The sequence below is a fragment of the Onychomys torridus genome, chromosome X, assembly GCF_903995425.1.
Source record: "Onychomys torridus chromosome X, mOncTor1.1, whole genome shotgun sequence".
Lineage (NCBI taxonomy): Eukaryota > Metazoa > Chordata > Mammalia > Rodentia > Cricetidae > Onychomys > Onychomys torridus.
Genome location: NC_050466.1, coordinates 33026895 through 33051368, shown reverse-complemented (window position 1 = coordinate 33051368; position 24474 = coordinate 33026895). Strand labels below are relative to the sequence as shown.

At 40.4% G+C, this 24474-nt stretch overlaps 1 protein-coding gene across 1 annotated transcript in view; it reads right to left on the bottom strand.

Annotated features, from left to right (window-relative positions):
* Nucleotides 1-9144: 9144 nt before the first annotated feature.
* The window catches only part of Phf6 (PHD finger protein 6), a 44334-nt gene continuing 29004 nt past the window's right edge, over nucleotides 9145-24474 (bottom strand). Inside the window, exons 6-11 of the mRNA XM_036174930.1 lie at nucleotides 24270-24436; nucleotides 23989-24132; nucleotides 22577-22681; nucleotides 18813-18946; nucleotides 12522-12648; nucleotides 9145-12199 (exon numbers count right to left, since the gene is read on the bottom strand). Of these exons, the coding sequence (XP_036030823.1) occupies nucleotides 12522-12648; nucleotides 18813-18946; nucleotides 22577-22681; nucleotides 23989-24132; nucleotides 24270-24436 (677 nt within the window). The 3' untranslated portion in view covers nucleotides 9145-12199. The remainder of the gene's footprint in view (nucleotides 12200-12521; nucleotides 12649-18812; nucleotides 18947-22576; nucleotides 22682-23988; nucleotides 24133-24269; nucleotides 24437-24474) is intronic.

The window sequence follows — 24474 nt, the reverse complement described above, 5'->3', positions numbered from 1 at the left end:
GCCTCCAACTATGTAGCTGGAGATGACCTCTAACTCCCGATTCTCTTCCTTCTACCACTGGCAAATGCTAAGCTTTCAAGCTAAATAGCGTCTTCTAGTGGCAGAAGACTCAACAAGCAGGGGACATTAGGTTAGGGGTAAGGAAAAAGGTCAGAAAAGGGGTGCAGTGGTTTTGAAGGGGTGAAAATCAAAGTGAGAGTTCCCAGGAAGGACTCACATGAATGAAAAAAGATGTGATGAGTTCAGGCTTTGTGTTGCTCTTTCTAGGAGGCCTATGAGCTCTTTACTACATCCCCAGTTCATGGACTGCAATGACCCTCATTGAAGTGTTCCAAAGTCCACAGCACAGGTGGTCTGCAGACCCATTCTCTTACCCACATCTTCCCAAGAGAGAAAGGAAATCTATTGAGCCTTCTTCCTAAGCAACGTGCTTCTAAAGTAAGATTTATTTTTATTTCATGTGTGCATATGCTTGTCTGTATGTGCAGCATGTGTGTGCAGGTACCCAGTGGTCAGTAGAGTTCCAGGTGGTTCTGAGCTGCCTGGTGTGGCTTTTGGAACTGAGCTCCGGTCCTCTGTAAGAGCACCAAGTGCTTTTTAACCGCTCAGTCATCTCTCCAGCCCCCAGCAATGTGCTTTGTTTAAAAAACTATTTTAGTTCCATGACAGCCAGGGCTAAACTGGGAAAGCCCATCTCAAAAAACTAATAAATAAGTAAAAAACAAAAACAAAAACAAAAACAAAAACCCTACTTTTGTGGCAACTTGCCATCTCCATCACAGTCACAGAACTGGAGCAGAGGATAATCTTGAACTCCTGATCCTCCTGCATGCACCTCCTCATTGCTGGGATTATATATAGGCACACAGTACCCTGCCTGGGTTTACAAAGTGCTGGGTATGAAAGCTGAGACTTCATGCATGCAACCTACCAACTGGGCTTATCACTACCTTTAAGCACGAACTCTTTTGTTTAGCGTTTTCTCTTACATGTCCAACATTCTAGTTCTCCTAAGTCATTTGGATACATAGGATAGGTTGAAATGCTTAACAACAATTCTTTTAAGGCATGCCCACCAAGAAGGTTGTAGGTTAAAAATAACACTAAGCCTAGTGTAGGGATACACACCTTTAATTTCAGCACTTGGGAGGCAAAGGCAAGCAGATCCCTGTGAGTTTGAGGCCAGCCTGGTCCACATAGTAAATTCCAGGACAGCCAGGACTACATGGTGAGACTGTCTCAAAAAAAGAATGATAAAATTCCAGCTTTGAGGGCCTGGGGAGATGGCTCAGTGGATAAATCACTTGCATGCAAGCACAAGAACCAAAGTTTAAATCCCAGGAACCTATATAAAGCCAGGAATACATGCCTGTAATTCAAGTGTTCCAATGATGAGATCCGAAGTACAGACAAGAGAACCTTTGGAAGCTCACAGGCCAGCTATCCTGGTGTATGCAACAGCAAACAAGGTACAAGGTGAGGACTGACACCCAAGGTTGTCCTCTGACCTCCATATATGTTGTCTTGGATGTGGTGATATTGTGTCCCCCTGCCCCAATATATTTTGCACCCTAATAAACTTATCTGGGGTCAGAAGACAGAACAGCCACTAGATAGACATAGAGGCCAGAAAATGGCGGCACACGCACCTTTAATTTTAGCATTCTGAAGGCAGAGATCCATCCGGATCTCTCTGAGTTCAAAGCCACACTGGAAACAGCCAGGCATGGGGCCTTTAATCCCAGGAAGTGATGGCAGAAAGCAGAAAAGTATATAAGGTGTGAAAACCAGGTACTAGGCTGATTAAGCTTTCAGGCTTCTGAGCAGCAGTTCAGCTGAGATCCATTCGGATGAGGACACAGAGGCTTCCAGTTTGAGGAAATGAGATCAGCTGAGAAGTTGGTGAGGTGAGGTTAGCTGTGGCCTGTTCTGTTTCTCTGATCTTTCAGTGTTCACCCCAATATCCGTGTCCCAGGTTTCTTTTTATTAATAAGACCTTCTAACAACTGGTGCTACATTTGGAAAGCATATGCACACGCGCACACGCACACACACTCTCTCTTATTAGCAATTTTCTAAGTCATGTATCTCCCTTGTGTGCTTGCTTTGTATTCAAAAACACATGAAACCAGGTTCCAATGAATCATTGCTTCCAGGTGCTACTAAGTCAACATTAAATATAGAACATAAGCCTATTGGGGCTTAAGGATCAGGAACATTTGGAAATAAGCCTTTGTATTCAATTGTCTAGCTTACCTCTAAAAGGTAATATATGGCTGCTGAAGTTCTAAGTTACAAAAAGTGCTCTCATTAAGTCACTTTATTTTTTTGTCCCCTACTTAATTATTTAATAAACTGGTAAAGATCAACTAAATAGGAACATAATCAAAGGCTGGGTTACTAGTAAAACATCAAACCTTATTTTTGTAATGTTTTGACATTTGAAAAAATTTAAAAATGTTTCACTAATGATATAGTACCAATTAGCATAAAATGTAATTTGGGGAATCAGAAAAAATTCTGTGTTGATTCACCCTTGGCTGTATTCATTTAGATGCTTTCATGCTAACTAGCCAGAATAATGGCTCCCTGTTTGTTTGAGTCTTTTTAACTAATAATTTCTTTTCAGACATGCAGGCATTGCTAAATTGAAATTTCTTGAAACTGCCACATGGAAAATCATTTTTAGCAAATGAAAAAAAGCTAATTTCCTGGCTAGTCTTAGACTGTATTTATGCAAAGCCCGAACAAGCAGCTGAAAAGTTAGAAGTTCAAATGATGCTTTCCTTTCTCACAAAATTGATCAGCTGTTAGACACGGGCCTAACTGTGGGGATAAGAGCCATCGGACAGGAACAAGGCTATGGAGTTCTTCAATAAACTCATATGGCCTTGCCAAGTCCATGGAACTGAGGCAGTATGACCGTGAGTGTAGAGACAGGCCTGTCTGGAAACACTAGACTGTGATGCAAAATCTGTTACTCTTCAAAAATCAAGAGAAGGGGAAATGACCGACCACCATACTTAGTAAATATAAAACGAAACAGTGTGTGTTGGGGACAAGGACTCACAGTAGCCCAGGCTGGCCTTGAACAAGCTATTATAAATGAGGATGAATTTCTGGGATAAATGAGACACAGTGCCTGTTTTCCAAAGACTACTGATATATCACCGAGATATAATCTCTTTGGGCTATACGGCAAAATCCAAAACCCACATAATATATTTTTGAAAAAAGAACTATAGTATGCTTTTTCACCCACTAATTTTAGCATTCCCCCCTTTTTGAGACAGGGTCTCACACTATAGTCATGGCTGGCTAGAACTCACTAGGTAGCCCAGGCTAGCTTCAAACTGATGACAATCCTCCTGTCTCATCCTTCCAATACCAGGATGGGATTATAGTTTGAGCCATCACAGCTGCCTGTATCCTTCTAAAGTGGAGAAACAGGCAATCTGAATCTTATAAATGGCATGTAATTTTTGGATGGCAATTCTTCTTATCACAACATTAAACAAACATAAGTCCACTTTTGGAAATTTAGCTTAAGACATTACTTGTCTAAAAATGTAATGATGCATGTGAGACTAGGTAGAAAAATTCTATACATCTATACACTCAAATACTTAGGCCTGTGAATAGGAATGTGAGAAACTACATGTGCTGACATTTACAATGTGTTGAAGTGAGAAAGACAAGGTGCAGAATTGAGGAACATTTTAACATTAATACCATGATCCTATTAATGTTAAAAGAAAACTGGGGCTGGGGAGATGGCTTGGTTGGCCAAACACTTGCTGTGTGCACAAACAGGAGGCCAGAGCTCAGATCCCCCAAACCCATACAAAATGGCAGATGTGGTATCCAACTGTAATCCCAGCACAAGGAGGCAGACAGGCTCTGCCCTGGAGCTCTGTGGCCAGCCAGATCCGCTGAATTGGTGAACTCCAAGTTCAGTGGAATGTCCTATCTCAAAAAAAAAAAAAATAAGGTGGGTAACAATCGATAACATCAGTTACTTGATATTGATCTCTGATCTTCACATGCAACTTCACACATATGCACATGCACTCACAGGTCTTTAGACACACACACACACACACACACACACACACACACACACACACACACACGGAGGGAGGGAGGGAGGGAGTAAGGGAGGGAGGGAGGGAGGGAGGGAGGGAGGGATCATTTGAAAGAAAATGGCCCTCAAAGGGAGTGGCACTATTAGGAGGTGTGTGGTCTTGTTGGAGGAAGTGTATCACTGTGGAGATGGGCTTTGAGGTCTCCTATGCTCAAACTACTCCCAGTGTCACAGATCGCTTCCTGTTACCTGTGAATCAAGATGTAGGAATCTCAGCTCCTTCTCCAGCACCACGTCTGCCTGCACGTCATCATGTCCCAGCATGATGATAATGGACTAAACTTCTGAAAATGTAAGCCAGCCACAATTAAATAAGAGTTGGCAGTCATGGTATCTCTTCACAGTAACAGAAACTCAGAGAGAGGAAGAGGGAGGGAGAGGGAGAGGGAGAGAGAGAGAGATCTTGTATATGTAAGAAACATGTACAAGGTATGCAATAATTTTGGGGACTAGGTTGAGGAGAAAGGGGAGATTACACTTCTGCTTCATATACCTTTCTGTACTTTAAATCTGTATAATGACCACATATTAGGTTTGTTTTTGTTGTTGTTGTTGTTGGTGGTGGTGGTGGTGGTAGTGGGTGTGAAAAAGAGAGAGAGGGTCTCATGGAGAGAAAGGTGGTCTCATGGAGAGAGTGTGGTGGGGGTCTCATGTAGCCCACATTGTTCTCCAGCACACTAGATAGCTGAGGATACTTGTGAAATCCTATCCTCCTCCTTCAGTCTCCTGGGTACTGGGCCTATAGGCAAGTGCTAGGGATTATACTCATGTGATACCATTCCCAGCTTTAGTTTTGTAAAATGCTGAGGTAAAACTCAGACAGAAAAAAAAAATTAAGTGTGTTAATTCACTCAAAGCTAAGGTTTAGAGATCACTTCAGAAGAGGGGGTGGGAAGACTCTAAGAGCCAGAGGATCAGGGAGTTTGCTATTCGAGTGTGTCTTCTAATAATGTCAGAATCTATACTCATAGTCTTATCAACATGAAACATCAGCTGAACAAAGACAACGACAATAGACATGTTAACATGGATGGGGGGAAGCTCATGAGGCCTCAACTCTACATAAGAACCATAGGCAACTGAGCAAAGCTGAGAGCAGTAGTCTTCCCCAGGGAAGAGCAAACCAACTGGTTATCCAATACCAAGTGGTCAGCCCTGAAAACATACATATGGGTAATGTCATATAGACTGAGCAGGTTATAGTTAGGAGTATATATGTCTACACTCATATGCATGTAACAACAATTAATGAAAAAAGAGGCAACAGTTAATGAAAAAGAGGAATTTGAAAGGGAGCAAGGGGGGTTATATAGGTAGAAAGGGAAGGGGGAAATGATGTAATTATTATTATAATCTAAAAAATAAATTAAAACATAAGTGTAATTCATAATTTCAGTATATTTGTAAGGTCATACAATCACCAACCATTATCTTATTCCAGATACTCTTCACTGCCAAAAGATAACCCTACACCTATTAACAGTCCCTCACTGCCCCATCTCTGTACCCACTGTCAACCAATAATCTGCCTTTTACCTTTGTCTTTCTGAGAACTTCAGAGAAATCGAGTCATACCATTTGTTACCTATTGTATTTAGCTTCTCCCTTTTTTTGACACAAGATTTCTCTGTGTATCCCTGACTGTCCTGAAACTCACTCTGTAGACCAGGCTGGCCTCGAACTCACAGAGATCCAGGACAGGCACCAAAAACTACACAGAGAAACCCTGTCTTGGAAAAAAAAAAAGAAAGAAATCCAACTCCCTCTGCCTCCCGAGTGCTGGGATTAAAGCTGTGTTCCACCACAGCCCGTTGGTGTCTGGCTTCTTTTAGCATGCTTTCATGGTTCATCACCACTAAACATATTATCAAGAACTTGCTCCATTTTAAGGCTACTTTGTTTTCTGTTTTGAATTATGTGTGTGTACATGTGTGTATGTGTTTGTGGGTGCCTGCAGAGGCCATCAGATCCCCTGGAGGTGGATTTACAGGTTGTGAGCCATATGATGTGGGTTCTCAGAACTGATCCCAGCCCCTCTGCAAGCCATCTCTCCAGACCCTAGATTACTTTTTAAAACTTATGTATCTGTGTGTGGTTATGTGCATGTGTGAATGCAAGTGTTAGCACATTTAGGCATCTGTGCTGGCCTGCCCTTGGGGTCCTGACAGGATATACCTCAGCTGCAGCCACTAAGAGCACCCGCTGTGTGCATTCACTATGTTTCCTTATAAAAGGCAGGCCTTGTACACCTCCCATCTCTTTTCCTTCGCTCTCATTCCCAGGGACTGGTCTCTGCCCCCTCTCTTCCCTTGCCTCAATAAACCGCCTACATGGGCCATGTTGTATGGTCTGACTCCTCCCCGCCATTTTTAAAAAACAACAGCAAGTGCCTGAGGAGTCCAGAAGAGGGGCAGAATTCCTTGGAGCTGGACTTAACAGGTGGTTGTCAGCACCTAACATGGGCGCTGGAAACTCAACTTGGGTCCTCTGCAAGTGCAACAAGCATTAATTCCTGAGCCATCTTTCCAGCTCCTACGGATAACTTTATAAAAGATTTATTTCTTCCAGATGGTGGTGGTGTGGTGCACTCAAGAGGCAGAGGCAGGCAGACCTCTGTGAGTTCGAGGCCAGTCTGGTCTACAAATCAAGTTCCAAGAGTGCGAGGCCTGTTACACAGAGAAATCCTGTCTCGAAAAACAAACAAACAAAAGGATTTATTTCTATTTTTAATTATATGCATATGTGTGCATCTGTATATGGGTATGTTTGCATAAATGCAGGTGCCAAAGGAGCCCAGAAGCTGTTAGATCCCCTAGAACTAGAAATAGAGGTGTGTTATCTGCTCGATGTATAAATTTAACTGCTGGGCCATCTTTCCAGTCTTTAGATTACTTTTATAAATAATAAAAAAAAATCCTTAAGTAGCTCTGATTTCTAAAATATGCAGAAGCACCTCACCCTTCTGTACAAATCACTTTATGGAGACCAGGCTAGTTTTGAACTTGCTAGGTAGATGAGGGTGGTCTTAAACTCCTAGTCCCCCAAGTGCTGCAATTACAGGTGTGCACCATTGTTTATTTTTGAGACTGGGTCTCAACCAGTAGTTCAAGTTGGCTCTAAAATGTATGGTCCTCCTGCCTCTGCTTCCTGAGTGCTGGGGTTATGGTTATGAGCCACTTTGTCCCTATCTCTCCCTCTCTATAGGAGGTTATATCTCACTATGTAGCTCTGTAGGCCAGGCTGGCCTTGAACTCAGAGGTCCACCTGTCTCTGCCTCCCAATTACTGAGATTAAAAGCATGTACCACTATGCCTGGCTGTCTTTTCACAAAAAGTCTGGTCTGATTGCCTTCACCACACTGACCACATGGACAATGTCTCCCATAGTAACATTTTCAAATTTAACTTTCCAAGTAATGGTTACTTGATATTTTTATCTTCTAAATTTAGTCAATCATAAATTTTTGTTGTGTACTGTTAACATCCACTTGAATCCTCATCCAAACAAGGTGAAGTTAGTTGACATAGAAACTAGCACTTTGCCTTCACAACTGAAGACAACATACAAATAGGAGGTTTTGTTTTGATATCTTTAAAAGGTAGACCCGGGGCTCAGTGGTTTATTTTGTTGCTTTTGTAGAGGACAAGTTTGGTTCCTCAGCACATATGTCAGATGGCTCATATCTGTAACACCAGCTCCAGGGGATCTGACAACCTCTTCTGGCCTTCTTGAGAACTGGAACACACAAACACAGACACAGACACACACACAATCCTTTTTCAAAAAGATGGACCTGGTAGGAAAACTAGGCATGGCTGTGCACTTGGGAGGTGGAGGCAGAAGAATCAGGAGATCAGGGTCATCCTTAACAATATAGCTTGTGCTGGGTGGTGGTGGCGCACACCTCTAATCCCAGCACTCCAGAAGCAGAGGCAGGCGGATCTCTGTGAGTTCGAGGCCAGCCTGGTCTTCAAAGTGAGTTCCAGGAAAGGCACAAAGCTACACAGAGAAACCCTGTCTTGAAAAAACCATTAAAAAAAAAAACAATATAGCTTGTGCTGTATATAACTTAGCTCTAAATTGTTGCATAGATGGCCTGTTCATTTAATGTTCCTAGGAAATAGTAGTAGGGCTTTGGTATGACCTTTAGTAATTGCTAGGGACTGCAGATGGAAACAATAAGGCAGCTGTCAATAGTTGTAATTAGGAAAGAAAACCACGTAACTCTTCATTTCCATATTTTATAGTCATTCAGATGAACTTAGTCATGGATTTTAAATACATACATACACATATGTGCCAAGCACCAGTAGGTAGCATTTGTAGGAAAGCATACTATTGTATGTTCCAGCCACTCATCCATAAGAATGCAGGGTTAGAAACTATGTATGAGAAACATACAGCCCATGAATTGAAACTTTGATTTCTGACCTGGGTAGTATCGAGCTCAACACATGAGCAAAGAAAGTTCCAGCAGCATGCAGGTGGACTAGCTGAATGACCTGTTACCTGTCAGGTAATCTCTAACTAGGCATTTTGATGTGTTCATTTGTAGAATTACACACTGACTTGTTGGCAGTAGACTTGATTTAAGCTTCGGGGGTCTGAACTATGTGTTAGCAGGAGCAAGACACAATGCAACTCTACTGTCTTTAAAGGGTTGCTGCTCCTCTTCATGACGACATCGTTATATTGTGAAACTCTGGACTGATCACATTCATTTTTGTTTAACCACTCTCATGCAGTCCAACTGCTGTTTGAGGTATGTACTTTGTTTTGTCCTACCAGGGGACTGAGGGCAGGGCCAAGTGTATGCTGGTCAATCCCTACCACTGAACTACCTCTCTAGCCCTCCTTCCATATTTGTTTATCTTCAAGCTATTGAACACACTAGACATTTGTATTTCACCTTGAAGTAAAGCAAGAGTGCAAGGAACACAGCACTACTGCTGTTACCAAGCAACCCTGGATACACACTTTTACAAAAAGACACACAGATCTGAAATTCAGAACTCATTTATTGAACGAATAGTATATGCAAGAATATCAATAAAAGGAAACTAATACTACAAACTACAATTCTGAAAATAAAACCAATAACAGGAACAAAATATACATAACATGTGAGGAATGTTTGATTTTTGACCCATGATGCATTCCTTATCTTTACAATTAACTTAAATGTCTGTTAAAACAAAACTGTGCCTTGGTCTAACTTCAGTGCTTTTCCAAAAAGCAACAACATTCTACAACACTTTTGCTTTGAAATATTTGAGATTCACACATTTGTTCAAGTACATAGATTCAATTCAATAGCAGATCTATAGATCACATTACTCTGTTAGTATCTTGAGTAGTGTATACTGAACAAGTACCACCTCAAGTTTGAAACTGCTGATCCTTGAAATGAAATTTACTTCAGGTGTGGGTTTTTAAGCAATGAGATGAAAGTAAACCCCCCTCCCACCCCAGGAACTTGTTAAAGTATAGAAACTCAAGTCTACCCTTCTACTCTAAAGAACATTTCCTACTAACGTTTCTGGTAAGGCAATAAATGCTCCAGAATAATCTTCAATATACGCTTGCAAAGATTACACGTTTTAATATTAATAATGACAAAAAAAGAATAAAACAAAGAAAGAAAAACAAGAAGAAAAGACGCATCAAAATTTCAGGCTAAAATACGCATTTGACAGCAATGGCAGTATTTTTGGAAATGATGTAAATGCCATATATTACCAAATAATGTCATGCTTATTAAAACTACAGTTAAGGACTTAAGAGATGTACAGTTAATACACTGCTGAGGTCCATTTATCTAAATATTAATACCACAATGTAATTACTAGCCAGGTGATGAAGATGCTACTTGGGAACATAAGTACTGTACAATTTTTACACTGTAAGGCACTTTTACTCAGCATAGAATGTGAACAGAACAAAGAATCAAAATATTGGAAGTTTACACCCAAACATGACTTTTTAATGTGACTTTAGTTTTAAATGAAGGTTATTTAGCCAATCACACCACAGTGAGAAAAACAGGTAGTCAACAACTCATCTAAGCAACCAAAAGGTAAAGTGCTTTTCTGGTTGCTAGTGGCAGAGAAAGGGCTGAAGAAACCCATACAAAGTCATACATTTACTACATAGCAAATCCATCAACTGACAGCTATAGTATTTGAAGTTCTTATATAATTATTGACTGGCCAGAATTACCCCTGGCACCTTCCATTTTTCTTAAAAAAATCATTACAGTAGTTGTCCAAAAATGAAGGAGCTCTATTTCTCCATGGGTAAGTTCTATGGCACACAATGTAAAAATTACCTAGACACAGTGATTTAAAGATTTAAAAAATAATGTTTTCAAGCTGTTATAAGGAAATAAAGTACAGATCCTTTGGAAAAGTCACATCGCTTGGTAAACAAACTGAGATCTGTCCTTGCACTTCAAGTCATGATGAACCTTGAAAATTAATCACATACACATCATGGCATATAAGAGCGAAAGAAGACGTACAAGGCAATCCACTACTAAAGCTAGTTTCCTTCTAAAATAACAGTAAAAGATGGTTAAAATAAAGCAAGCATTGAGTCCCTTGATTTAAGTGAATGTGTAAATACACACTTTAACAAACATGATCTTAAGGGACTAGCAGTTTAAAAATTCAGTCAATAAGCACAGTGTAATTTTCCACCTGTTACATTTAAAAATGCTGTTTAACCAGCTGCAGAATAGATCAATGTACAGTCAAGTTAGTAAGTTGTTTCTTATTTGCAAATCTGATTCATTGTGGTAGGTTAATTAATAATTCAGAACTCAGAATCCCTACCTTTCATACTGAGGTGCTACGGTAATATTAGGCAGACCATAACTATTTTTTTTTTGGTTTTGCCATACAGAAATATATAAATGTGCTTCAGCAGGTAAGTGGAAGAGTGCCACTAGCGAGAGATGCCAGTGGAAATCCTTTCTAAAAATCTGGTGATTAAGAAAACACTTCCGAGCCCTAGAAGAAAGCAGGGCACAAAAGCCTATTCAATACATAAGCAAACCAATGACTGAAAGCATTAAATAAAGTTTCTAAAATAGTGGTCACAAAATCAAAAATAAATACTGTTTTACTCAAAGACTTTTTTTTCTTTTTTCTTTCTTTCTTTTTTTTTTCTTTTTTTTTTTTTTTAACTCTGTTAGCACAAAAGACCTCCTGATGTACTTTGGGCCAATATGTGAAGTGTTCCACACAACAGGGCACTTGAGAGGAACTGGTTTCAGACATAATGTCCAACGTCCTTAGTGCGTTGGTAACCTCTTTAATCTCCAAGAGGTTTAATCTGCTGCTGCCAAGCTTTATTTTGATCTTGATAGGATCCCATTATTTTGCCAGAAGCTCTCTGTACAGCACAGAAAGGTGTACTGTCAAGAGAATTTTGGCAGATGCACTGGAGCTCAGAGCTTATCATCACCAGTTGCCCAGAGTCCATGCTGGTCAGTGAGAATAACTTTAAAAAGGACCATAGGAAGGCTGCAGCACGCTTCTCGGAAGAAACGTTTAACACGTGCTGTCAAAGCCAAGATAAAAAGGTTCTTTTCATTTGTAGTTTCCATTGCTTGAGTATGAAAAAAAGTTCACAAATTACCAGGTGTTGCCACCAGAGACATGTTTGCATGGTGAACTTTCTTCTGGTTTCTTTTGAGCATGGATCCACTACATACTTAAACACTCTAAAGAGTAGAACTTTGTCCAGTTCAGAAATACAGTTTACTCCATTCAATGTCTGCTTTAATTGCTGACAGTATACACAGGGTTAATAGTGTTTTGATTGCTTCCCAGAAACTGCAAACTACAGCTACATAATATCATTATGTCAAATTCAGCCATCTAGTGAAGGCTCAGAAAACAAACAAGGTGTTTTTAGGCAGTTCAATGAAGGATCTAAGAGTTGGGTAGTAAAAAGTTACAAACCCTTTTTTATTTTATAAAAGAGTGGAAAAAAGCATAGGAGTTATAGATGTCTTATTCTCAGTTTTCTAACTCTCTCTGTCCCACGAACCTGTTTAAAAGATGAGAAAACATGTAAAATATGATGTTTAAGGCAATTTAATCAACATAAAAATATTGAGAAATAGGGGTATCTTATTGATTCCACATTCTGACTATATTTACTGATAAAGTAAACAGCTTATTTTTATGGTTCTAAAACTGACCAACTAAAGAAAAGAACAAACAACTGTGCAGGCCTATACAATCCTCAGCATTCTGGCAGCACACTCACAACTCAACACAATAGGATTAAAATTCTTGCTGCACGTCGTCTTTCTGTTTCAGTGTGCATGGTATTCTGACAACAGAGCTCATCAAATCAACTTCCATACCTAGTTTCCATTGAGCTGCTGCTGGGTTACTTGCTGATCAGTCGCTATTCTTCCCCGGCTTTTACTCTCTCGTTCCTCATCTTCTTCATCTCGCTCATCATTTCCACTATGATTTTTACAATACAGTCTACAAGGAGGAAAGACAAACATCTCAAACTCCTTTGTCTAATGTTGATGAGAATTTAATTAAATCATCATTAGCAGAGGTTGGTTCCCTTTCAATATATAGGTTTCCTCATTCACACTTAGTACCATGAGATACATCATCAGGTAAAGGCACCCGAGGATAAGCCCACATGGTGGTGGAAGGAGACAGTGGCCTCCCAAAAGTTGTCCTCAGATCTCCACATGTACACCATGTCACACGTGTGCCTCCAACAAATAAAGGAAAAAAAAAGTTTTATAGACAGGAGGGCTATTCGAGTTTGAGGCCAACGTGGGCTCCAGAGTAACACCCTGTCTCAAAACAATCCAAAACAAAATCCAAAAATCAACTTTCATGTAAACAAATGAACTAATCAAATGCTACAGATTTATTTCAGTCATATAATTTACATTTTAAGAAATATAGCTTTAAAAAATTACTTTGTATTTTTCTTTGTGTATATGTGCATCCAGAATCCAGATAAGGACACTGGATCCCTTCCCTCAAAGAGCAAAAATGCTCTTAACCACTCAGCCATCTCTCTGGTCAAAGAATGCATTAAAGGTGCTTGCTACCAACTCTGATAGCCGGTGTTTAATTCCCAGGACCCACATCATAAAGAATACAAATGAGCGCGCGCGCGCACACACACACACACACACACACACACACACACACACACACACACGCGGGGAGGAGGGAGATCTATTCTCTATATCCTGTTACTTTCTGCTTGTATTTTATGACACAGCCTTCTTCAAGCTCCTCAAGTGCCTTTGCTTCCTGGGCTTCCTTGCCTTCCCCAGAATATCTTTACCAGCTCTTTTCCCTGCACTGTACTTGGTGGGTCTCCTTATCTACACTGGCCTTTCAGATTTCTTTTCATTTCCTAACACTGGCTTTTTTAAGTTGGGATTGGAACAGCCAGCTTGTCAGCTGCACCAAACTGGATTTGTTTATTACTATTTTATTTGGTTATCTCTCACTCCATTTTATACAAATCAGGAATAAAATCTGAGTTTGGTCAGCTTTAGGTCCAGCTTTAGTCTATCAGGATGCTCTATAACTGATCCTGTCCATTTTTAGAGGCATGTGATTTTCAACTGTCCCTCTATCAATAATGCTATAATTAAATCATATGATTAAGGCAGCAGTGATCAAGGCAGAGTTAGTCCTTTTATATGTAGGTTCCCCTTTAAAAACAAGCAAGTGGTTGCTGGAGTGATTTTTTTTAGCATCGTGCTATTCCAGCAAATATTGATTTGGGAAGATACACTGTATATTTGAAATTCATGACGTTTTAAAGAGAAATAATGTAGGTGGCTTTTGATCATTAGCTGTGGAAGGATAAATGCAAGTTCAAGGCTTGACTAGGCAACCTAGTGAGACCTTGGCTGAAAAAGAAGGGGAGGGAATGAGGGAGCGAGGGAGGGAGGAAGGGAGGGAGAGAGGGAGGAAAGAAGGAAGGAAGGAAAGAAAACAAAGTTAGGTAATACCTAGAATGTATGTACATGTTCAATCCCCAGAAACACACACACACACACACACACACACACACACACACACACACACACACACACACAATCACAGAAAAGGTGATCTAAAGAAAATATGGTTCGTGCACTCAATACACTTTTGCTTAGCCAGAAAGAATGCATTGGCATTGGTGCAGAAACTGGATGGAAGTGGAGACCATTCTGTTAATTAAGATCAGTTCCACAAAGACAAGTGTATGGGGCTAGGAGCTAGAGAGACCTCGAAACTAAAATGGAGACTCTTAAGGATAGGGATTAGAGGGGAACAGAAGAAAGTAACAGGGCCAAGTGTGATTGAAGTACGTAACATTCATGCTATAACAAATAAAACCCCTTTATACAATTAATATATAGTAACAAGAAAAAGAACGGGGAGAAGATGATGGTGATGGGTTGAATCAAACCCAGTTTTAGGTCATTTTTACACCAGAAAAAGATGGAACAGTGCCCTCTTGTGGTCATTAGTGGATAGAGGGCCCAGCAGAAGCCTGGAACCAGACCAATGACTCATTGCAGTGAATACTTGAAAGTAAAGATGCATGGACTAAAGGGGGTACACTGTGTGACTCACTGGGTCATGCTGCAGCTTCCATGACGAGATTTTCCCCCCTTTTTAATTTTATTTTGTTTGAGGGAGTGACGGGCAGAAGGTGGGATACAAAGAACAGGGAGATGAATGGGATCAGGATGCATGATGTGAAATCCACAAGGAATCAATAAAAAGTCCTTAAAAAGTAGGTTACTTATTTCTTACAAGGTTTACAAGTAACATTTTTGTAGAACAGAAGGCAAGGATGGCTTTGAGTACTGCAACTGAATACAAGCTATGTGGGTGGTGTATTCTTTTTTTTTTTTTTGAGACAGAGTCTCATTACATAGCCAATGAGAACAAGCTGTCCTAGAGGCAGGTCCAAAACTCTTATGTAGCCTAGTTGAGCCTCAAACTTATGGTACAAGTGATGCCAATTCAGGATATTTTTGTTCTCTTTCAATGAGATAGGTTTATATAGCCCAAGCTGGCCTCAAATTCAGTGTGGCTGTGGCTGTCCTAGAACTCCTCAGCTTTCAGCCTCCCTATCCTGAGCGCTGGGATTATGAGCATGCATCACTCTTGCCCAGCTTTTCCGTCTAGTTTTCTTCACCATTTCCCTTCCTGTTGTAAAACATTCAACAGCTTTCTGAAGACTTTGTCCTTTTTAACCACTGCGCATCTATTTTATTTTTAAACCATGGGTTCAGATAACAAGAGTGAGCACTCTAGGCAGTACCACCACCCATTAAGTATCTTCCCTCAAACAGCCTCAACTGAACTTAAACCTTTGAACCAACTTAAGTTTACAGGAAACATGGAGAGGGAAGAGGAAACACAAGTAAAGGGACTCAGGACAGTAAACAGACAAGTAGACAAATTAGGGATTTTTGTTTGTTTGTTTGTCTTTTGAGTCAGGGTTTGTCTGTGTAGCTCTTTGCCTTTCCTGGAACTCACTTTGGAGACCAGGCAGGCCTTGAACTCACAGAGATCCGCCTGCCTCTGCCTCCTGAGTGCTGCTGGGATTAAAGATGTGCGCCCCCACCGCCCGGCAGAATTAGGGATTTTTACAAGACAGTTTGCAGAGATCCGAGAGGGGGGGGGCAAAGAAGTCAGGTGGGGACTGCGCTTACTGTTTACTGTTCTACAGGAGAACCATTCTATAATTTCCCTTCATTGGGGTGCTCCTCGCTCCCCCACCCCCTGCCACATGCAGGGTTCAAAAATAGCTGTTAAGGAAGGAAAGCCATATTTAAGTGGTACAGGTGCCACTTCATTCAGAAATCCTCCTTTGCATTTGCACCAGTTTGTCCATTTCTCTGTAAGCTATGTGCACAAAGACACTCATTGGAACTCAACAGTCTATCTGCAACTGGCACTGCGAAAAGAACGAAAAACAATTTAAATTATCATGGGCAAATATGTTTTAGAGGTGGCCACTGGAACATGATTTTCTTCCTTTGCTTTTTTCAGAAAACAGGCTTTTGTGTAGCCTCATATGACCTTGAAAATGCTATGTAGCAGAACATGATCTTGAACTGCTGAACTCCTGCCTCCATATCCCAAGGTGTATACACACCTGTTTTTATGCTAATGATAGGGATTGAACTCAGGGTTTCATACATTCTAGCCAAGGTTACAACCAGCTAAGCCAACCTAGCATTGAATACAATTTTTCTGACAGCTAAAAAATTAATCTAAATGTCTAAAACAGGAACCAATAAGAATTATTAACCTATACAATGGAAAAACCACACAACCATTAAAAACACTGTAGAATTAAGAGTCTCCTATACAACAAATGGAAAACGGATTGTAACAACTGCTTCCTCCTCCATCTGACATCTTTCCTCTGTGAGCCTTGTAGGTAAGGAAGAGCTATCTTGTTTAAGCTGTGATTTTCCCTGTTACACAGGGCACACCAAATTACCAGACAGAAATTATGCTCCAATTACTACTAAGTCTTCTAAGATAAAACTGTTAACATTTTTGGATTTGCTTAACATTATATTGGTTTCTAGATTAATATGGTGACTAGGTATCTGTTAATGCTAAATCCTGCTATTGAGAAATGTAATACGCTTCACCTGACTGCTTATCGAAATGTTTCTAAAATTGGTTAAAGTTGATGAGCAGGGAGAAAGAAACATCTTCCCTTCACATTTTTGAACTAGTTATTACTGGCATTGCCTTTTAAAAGGCATCTCATATTGTGCAATCTTACTGGGCTTTCATTAATTTTCCAGAGTTTAGACTTGATTCCTTTGCATTAGCTTGGTAGACAACATCAGTAACAAGAACTAATCATTGTATTTATTACTCATTTGTGGGTTTTTTTGTGGTGCTGGGAATGAAAGTTGGAGCCTCTTGAATGTTCCAGTCAACTATGCTACCATCGAGCTATGCTCCAGCCACTCTTTCCTTTCTTGTTGCAAGAGCAGTTGAAGGTGATGCTGGTAGTTGGCACCTTTGTCTTGTTCCTAATCTGAATAAACAAGTCTGTCAGTCTAATTGTTCCAGTAGGAATGAGCATGAGAATCACCTCAAGTTTGATCCTCATTGCAGACCTATGGAACTGAAACTCCTCTGGTATCTTACAGACATGGACATTTCCCAAAAGAGCCAGTCTACGTCTAGCGATTCTGAGGCCCACCCTCAACACTAAATAAACTATTTGTTCTTTTCTCCTGGACACCCTATTATGACTCCTAACTTAGCAAAGGTGCCATTGAGACAATACTCTAAGATTCAGAAATTGACACTCAAAGTTATAAAGTGGCCTTTCATCATTTACCTGGAAGGTGGTGACATGATTTTTCTTTATTAATTTATAATAGATCACATGCACACTTATTTTCCAATTTTAAACATTGTGATTACAGAGCTGCATTTATGTTTATAGTTTACAGTGACTTTATACACACACACTGATGAGACAGGTGCAGTTTGTTGCTATTACAGTAAAGCAAGCATTACACAATAATAGAAGTCTTCCATCTCTTACTATGTGTTTGATCTCTATATGATATTCACATTATCTGTTGCTTAAAGGCCTGACAGCATTAGCATGTTATGTGGATACCCAAAGGGCTTGATGACTCAATGTGCAACTCATTTTTCCACAAACATGAGACCTCAGAGTAATTGTTTTATTGCATATTAGTTATTGTTTTACTGTACATTAAGCCCATGGAAGTATTTCATAACTCTCAAGGGCAAATCAAGCTTCAGGGATTCCTATCAAATTTACTCTCCATGTGAAGAAGGGAATGAAATTACTATGGATACATAGGTAAGTGGAAGACTCATTACAAAAAGTGATGTGCAATCCCAAATTATAGAATATATTCTGTCTCGCTCTCTTGTGAGGATTGAAGGTAGAACTTTACACACACCAAGCAAGTACTTTAATCCCAGTACATTAGGCAGAGCAGAAGCAAAAAGGAGACAAGCTGAATGAACATGCATACTGCTGATTAACCAGGTGAAATTGTTGATAAGTTAGACTAGGGTATAGTTGTGAAGATAGAAGCCAAAAGATGTCTTGGCAAGATGATAAAGTACAGGATTGGAAGGCTAGACCAGGTGTCCACACCTTCAACCCCAGCACTAAGGAGGCAGCTATGTGTGATTTCAAGGCCAAAAGCAGCCTAGAATTAGATCTCTGCGATCTGGCATGTGGACCCCAGAACACCTGTGCCATGTTTACCTGTCTTTTACATCTCTCCAGCAGTTTTGTTTTCTGTTTTTCCGCAAAGTCTTAACCACTTCTCACCATAGGTAAGGTTAGCGCTTTCATCAAGATGCTTACATAATTCATCATTGAGCACTGACTTGTCTGATCATTTAATTAAACAGTAGAGTTGTTGGGAGAGCCCAACAAACCATAAGTTTCCTACAGATAGTATTGTGCCTGAGTGTTCACTAGTGAATGACCAACACATACAGTCAGAGGAAAATACTAACTGTAGCTCTCATTCCTGAAACACTGTCAAAGAATAGAGATTAAGAAAACTAGTGCTATTGTTCTAAGGACACTAACTTACTGGCATGTTAAAGAAAACGGACAATTGTTATCTTACTTGTAAATTCCTCGTGACATATTTTCAATGTATTTTGCTTTGTCTTGGACTCCACAGTGGTAATGGTAAGTTTTAACACAGGCTTTTATCTCACATCCAATAGTAGCACCAGGCTGACTGCAAAGTGTACATTTCTGTTGAAAGAAAGAAAGAATAATTAGAAGCAGTACTTTAAGGTTTAGGCAATCTTTTTTTTTTTTTTTTTGGTTTTTCGAGACAGGGTTTCCCTGTGTAGCTTTGTGCCTTTCCCGGAACTCACTTGGTAGCCCAGGCTGGCCTCGAACTCACATAGATCCACCTGCCTCTGCCTCCCGAGTGCTGGGATTAAAGGCGTGCACCACCACCGCCCAGCTGGCAATCTTATTTTTTCTATTTTAAGCATATTTTCGCCAACTACTTCAGTTTATACAGAAATGGCAGCCAGGAGTTGGTGAAATGACTCAGTGGTTACCAGTCCTTGCTGCTCTTGTAGAGGACTAGGGTTCAATTTCCAGCAACCATGTTGCACAGCTCACAAATGCCTTTAACTCCAGCTACCTGGTACTCACAGGTTACAGGCAGCTTGCAACTGCTTGTAACTCCAGGTACTTGATGCCTTGCCTCCATGGGCACCCACATACATGTGTGCATACAGGCAGACACACATACACACAGACAAAAATAAGTATTAAAAAATTAAGAAAACAGCAGCTTTTTTTTAAACTACAAAATACACCAACAAAGCAAATTTACATAGCATATAATCAAAGCTGTGATACCATATATGGCTGGACTATAAATACAGACGATATTCCTTAATTTTGCCAAGTACAAAAAGAAAAATATATGTATTTTAGTGATTTGATTCCTTTTCCTTCCTGAAATCAGATCCTTTCCTATTATGATTGGAAAAAAATGAGAAAAACAGGAAAGCAATCTCTCCACTGGGAGGCTCACAACTAAGATTCCAGAACGGCAAAGGGGAACTGATGGTGCTGAAGTCGTCTCAAAACTTCTCAGATTCTCCTCAATAATGCTGTGGGATTGACAACCAGCAAACAGGCAGGTCGCCCTTCTCCAGAATGTTTCAGAGCCCTTCTCCAGGAAGGGGGCATAGTAAACAGCTTATAAGTTTATCAACTGCAGCTAGCCTTTTATTTTTGGAGTGGTGGGGGAGGCTCATGACGGACTAATTTCTATCAGAGTATATACAGGGATTACTAGGTTAGCATTTACCCTAACCTTCAACAGTGGTGTACAATACATTTATCAAGAGAACTGACTTTTTGTCCCCCTCACTTCTTTTTTTTTTTTTTGTCTTTTTCTTTTTCTTTTCCTGGAGCTGAGGATCGAACCCAGGGCCTTGCCAAGCGCTCTACCACTGAGCTAAATCCCCAACCCTCCCACTCACTTATTTAGACTTCTGTTAAACAACACAGCACTGTTGCATAAGAGGATAGATGATTTTCCTATACGGTTAGTACTAAAGATTTCAGCTTCAAAGTAATCAAATTTAACAACCAAATGACCTGAATCTAAAGAACAGATAATTGTCACATTTTAAAATAGGAAGTTCCACAAAGAAAAGGTCATTCCTAGTGGAGTTGGAAAAGGACCATAAATATCTGAAGCTACCACATGAAAGACTGAAGGACAGTTTCACAACAGACTGACCACCCCATCCAGAACCACCCATGATGTACCTGATAGGTAAACCATGGGATGATATAGTCCTTCTTGTGTAATATTAGAATGGTACCAAGAGTCAAAATTGAATCTATTCATGCCCTTAGGTGTAATTCCTAGTTCATTCCTTTCTAAAAAATTATGTGTTATGAGTGTTTTTCCTGTATGCACCACATGAATGCCTAGATCCCTTGAAACTGGAGTTACAAATAGTTGAGTACCATGTGGGTGCCAGGGATTGAACCTGGGTCCTCTGTAGGAGCAGCCAGTACTCTTAACTGCTGAGCCAATGCTCCAGGCCCTTATTTAATTTTTCAAAAGATTTACTTTATTTTTAAATCTTTTTAATATCTACCCATTTTTTTTTTTTTTGAGACAGGGTTTTCTCTGTATAGCCCTGGCTGTCCTGGAACTTGCTCTATATATAGACCAGGCTGGCTTCGAACTCAGAGACCAGCCTTCCTCTGCCTCCTGAGTGCTGGATTAAAGGGGTATGCCACCACCGCCCAGCCTTTATTTTATTCGATGTGTATGGGTGTTTTGTCTGTATGTCTTTCTATGTACCACATGCTAGCAGTGCCTGCGGAGGCCAGAAGAGGGTGAAGGCCCCTGGAATGGTAGTTACAAATGCCTGTAAACCATCATGTGGGTGCTAAGAATTGAGCCCAGTTTCTCTGGAAGAGTGGCAAGGGCTCTTAACCACTGGGTCATCTCTCCAGCCCCTTATTTAAGTTTTCACAAGATTTATTTTAATTGTGTATATATGGTGTATCTGTGTGTGGAAATGTACACATGTGAGTACAGATACCTGTGGAAATCAGAAGTGGGTGTTGGACCCCCTGGAGCTAGAGCTACATACAGCGAGTTTGTGATGTAGATGCTGGGAACCTAACTCAGGTCGTCTAAACGAGTAATACATTCTCTTAAACCTTGAGCCATCTCTCCAGTCTCTGTAATTCCCACTGTAGACAGAAATATGGAGGATGAACAAACAAGTTTAAAAAGTAAATAAATATAGTTTGTGTCCATCAACAAGTCAGAGAAAGTGAGATAGAAGGGGCTGGAGAGATGGCTAAGGAGTTAAGAGCACTAGTTGCTGTTCCAGATGAACCAGGTTCAATTCCCAGCACCCACATGGTAGCTCATCACTGTCTTTAGCTCCAGTTCCAGAGTACCCAACGCCATCTTCTGTCCTCCATGGGCACCGATGCACATGAATACATGCAGACAAAACACCCATACACATAAAGTTAAAAGACAAAGGAGACAGAGATTGGAAAGAGAAGGTACTGGCCTGTATTGTGTAAGGGATATATATCTAGCATCCACAATGTGGCTCACAACCTCCTGTAACTCCAGCTGCAGGGAATCTAATGCTCCTTTTTTGGCCTCTGTGGGAACATGCAGAAACACGCATACATATACATACAGACACAGACACACACACAGACACACACACAGACACACACACAGACACACACACACACACACACACACACACACACACACCCCAAAGAGAAAATCTATAAAAGGGAAAGAACCAAAGGTGACATTTCACAGGAGACCACTGGGGCTTGCTGTCCACCAGTCTAGCTTCAGGGTCAGAAAAATACTGTATCTCAAAGGCACAAGGAGGAGGGGGCAGGGTAGGACACATGACATCTGACTCTTGTTTCCAAATGCACTCACACAGGCGGGAGCAACCCAAACACACACACACACACACACACACACACACACACACACACACACACACACGTGAAAAACTTCAAGCAGTAAGAATGAAAAGCACAGGTGAAGTAAGTGCCACAAATGCTCGGTGACTGATGAATCAAGATAGAAGACAGGAATCTGGTACTAGCTTGAACGAAATTTTTCACAACAAAACTTGAAAGATGCTTCCATTCCACTGGCCCTCCACATTCATCAGCTCTAAGGTTGCACTTCTTAAAGCTACTCATCAGTGGTCAGGTTATATTTAAAACCATTAAGTACTTTTTATTCAATTTCTGCATAACTGGATAAATAGGGGATGCACCCTAATTTAAAGCAGAATCAAGAATATTATAGCATATATATTCACAAATATAATCACAGACCATCCTTTTTCCTCGCTTAATCTCCTGAAGTACAGTTTTAATATCAAAATCTCCAAATTCTGCTCTTGATGTTGTTGTGAGCTGAACAGTCCCAGAAGAAAACAACTAGAAAAGAAAAACACAGAACATAACCACTTAACAGTTCTTATGAGAAAAGTTTAAACAGTGCAGTAACAAAGTATTATATTTCTATAACTCCCAGAGCAAAAGACTGCCTAAAGAATCAATATCAACTCAAGTACTTTAAATATTTCCATGTCTCATTACAATAGAAACCAAGATGGAAATAATTAAAAACCCAACTAAGAGTGCTAATTGGAGCTAAGGTTAAATACCCTGCTTTAAATAACAAAGATCTCTCTCAATAATACCATCACCGTTTTTGCCCAACTATTTAATATTCCCAGAAAGTTTTAAAAAATAGTTTAAACAGGCAAGCTTCAACTAGTGATACAGATTAGAATCCTTTCTTATCTTTTATTTTCAAAACATCTATGTCTAAAATCTCCTCCATGGGAGTCCTTGAAGGACACACACTTTGAAAAAGGAAATTCTGGGTAAACAGAGTGTGAACTCTAGTCCAGTGTGGTATTGTGTTCCCTGAAATATTGTGTGTTCCCCGAAATAAACTTATCTGGGGTCAAAGAACAGGACAGCCACAATATTAAACATGAGGATAGGCAGTGGTGGTGCACGCCTTTAATCCCAGCACTTGGGAGGCAGAGCCAGGCGGATCTCTGTGTGTTCGAGGCCACATTGGAAACAGCCAGGCATGGTGACACACGCCTTTAATCCCAGGGAGTGATGGCAGAGAACAGAAAGATATATAAGGTGTGAAAACCAGGCACCAGAGCTAGTTAAGCATTTGGCTGGTTAAGCTTTCGGGCTTTGAGCAGCACAGTTGGAGGAGGACACAGAAGCTTCCAGTCTGAGGAAACAAGACCAGCTGAGGAACTGGCGAAGTGAGGAAGCTGTGGCTTGTTCTCTCACTGTGTGTTTTAGGCTGGCCTTGAACTCAAACTTGAGATGTGCTTTCTGTTTCAGCTTCCCTAGTGCTGGGTTCAGTGGCTTGTGACTTCCTATCTAGTAACAACTTCTTTTTTTTTTTCTTCAAGACAGGGTAGTTTTGTGCCTGTCCTGGATCTCACTCTGTAGCCCAGGCTGGCCTCGAACTCATAGAGATCCGCCTGGCTCTGCCTCCTGAGTGCTGGGATTAAAGGCATGCACTACTACACTCAGCCCAAACCCTTCCTTTCTTAAGTTGCTTTGGTCAGGTATTTGTCAAAGTAATGAGGAAAGTAACTAATAATACTTCACTCTGCAAAGCTCTGAAACAATGTTTGAAACAAAAGTACTAGATTCGATTACCAGCTAAATGATTTTTTAAAAAAACACAGAAGAACCATGCCTACCATGCACTTATAATGTGCGGCTGCCTTCTTGGCATTAAATACATGCAACTTCCCTCTTGCTTCATTTTCTTCCTCCCCTACATGGCAAAATCCACATTTAGGCCTGGTGTCATTAGGACTGCTCCTATGTGGAGACCTATCTCGCTGTAAATATAAAAGGGGAAAAAAAGACACTTAAAATGGACTTAACACTTCAAACAAATAAAACTTACCTGTAGACAGTTTGAAGGAAACTATTCATGTTCCAACACACAGGAAGAATCCACTAGTTTTCTACTTACATAGGAACTACTTTCCATTTCGTCTGTTCCATGGGAGGACGTAGATCTGGTGTCTTCCGGCAGCCCTTTAAAATTAGTTTTTCTTGGTCTTCCTTTACGACTTTTCTTCTTAGTCTTTGGAGATGAGGGCTCCAGTTCATGCTCATTAAAACTTTCTTCTAAATCAGCTGCTCAAAAAGAAACCAAAACTTTACATGGATCAACC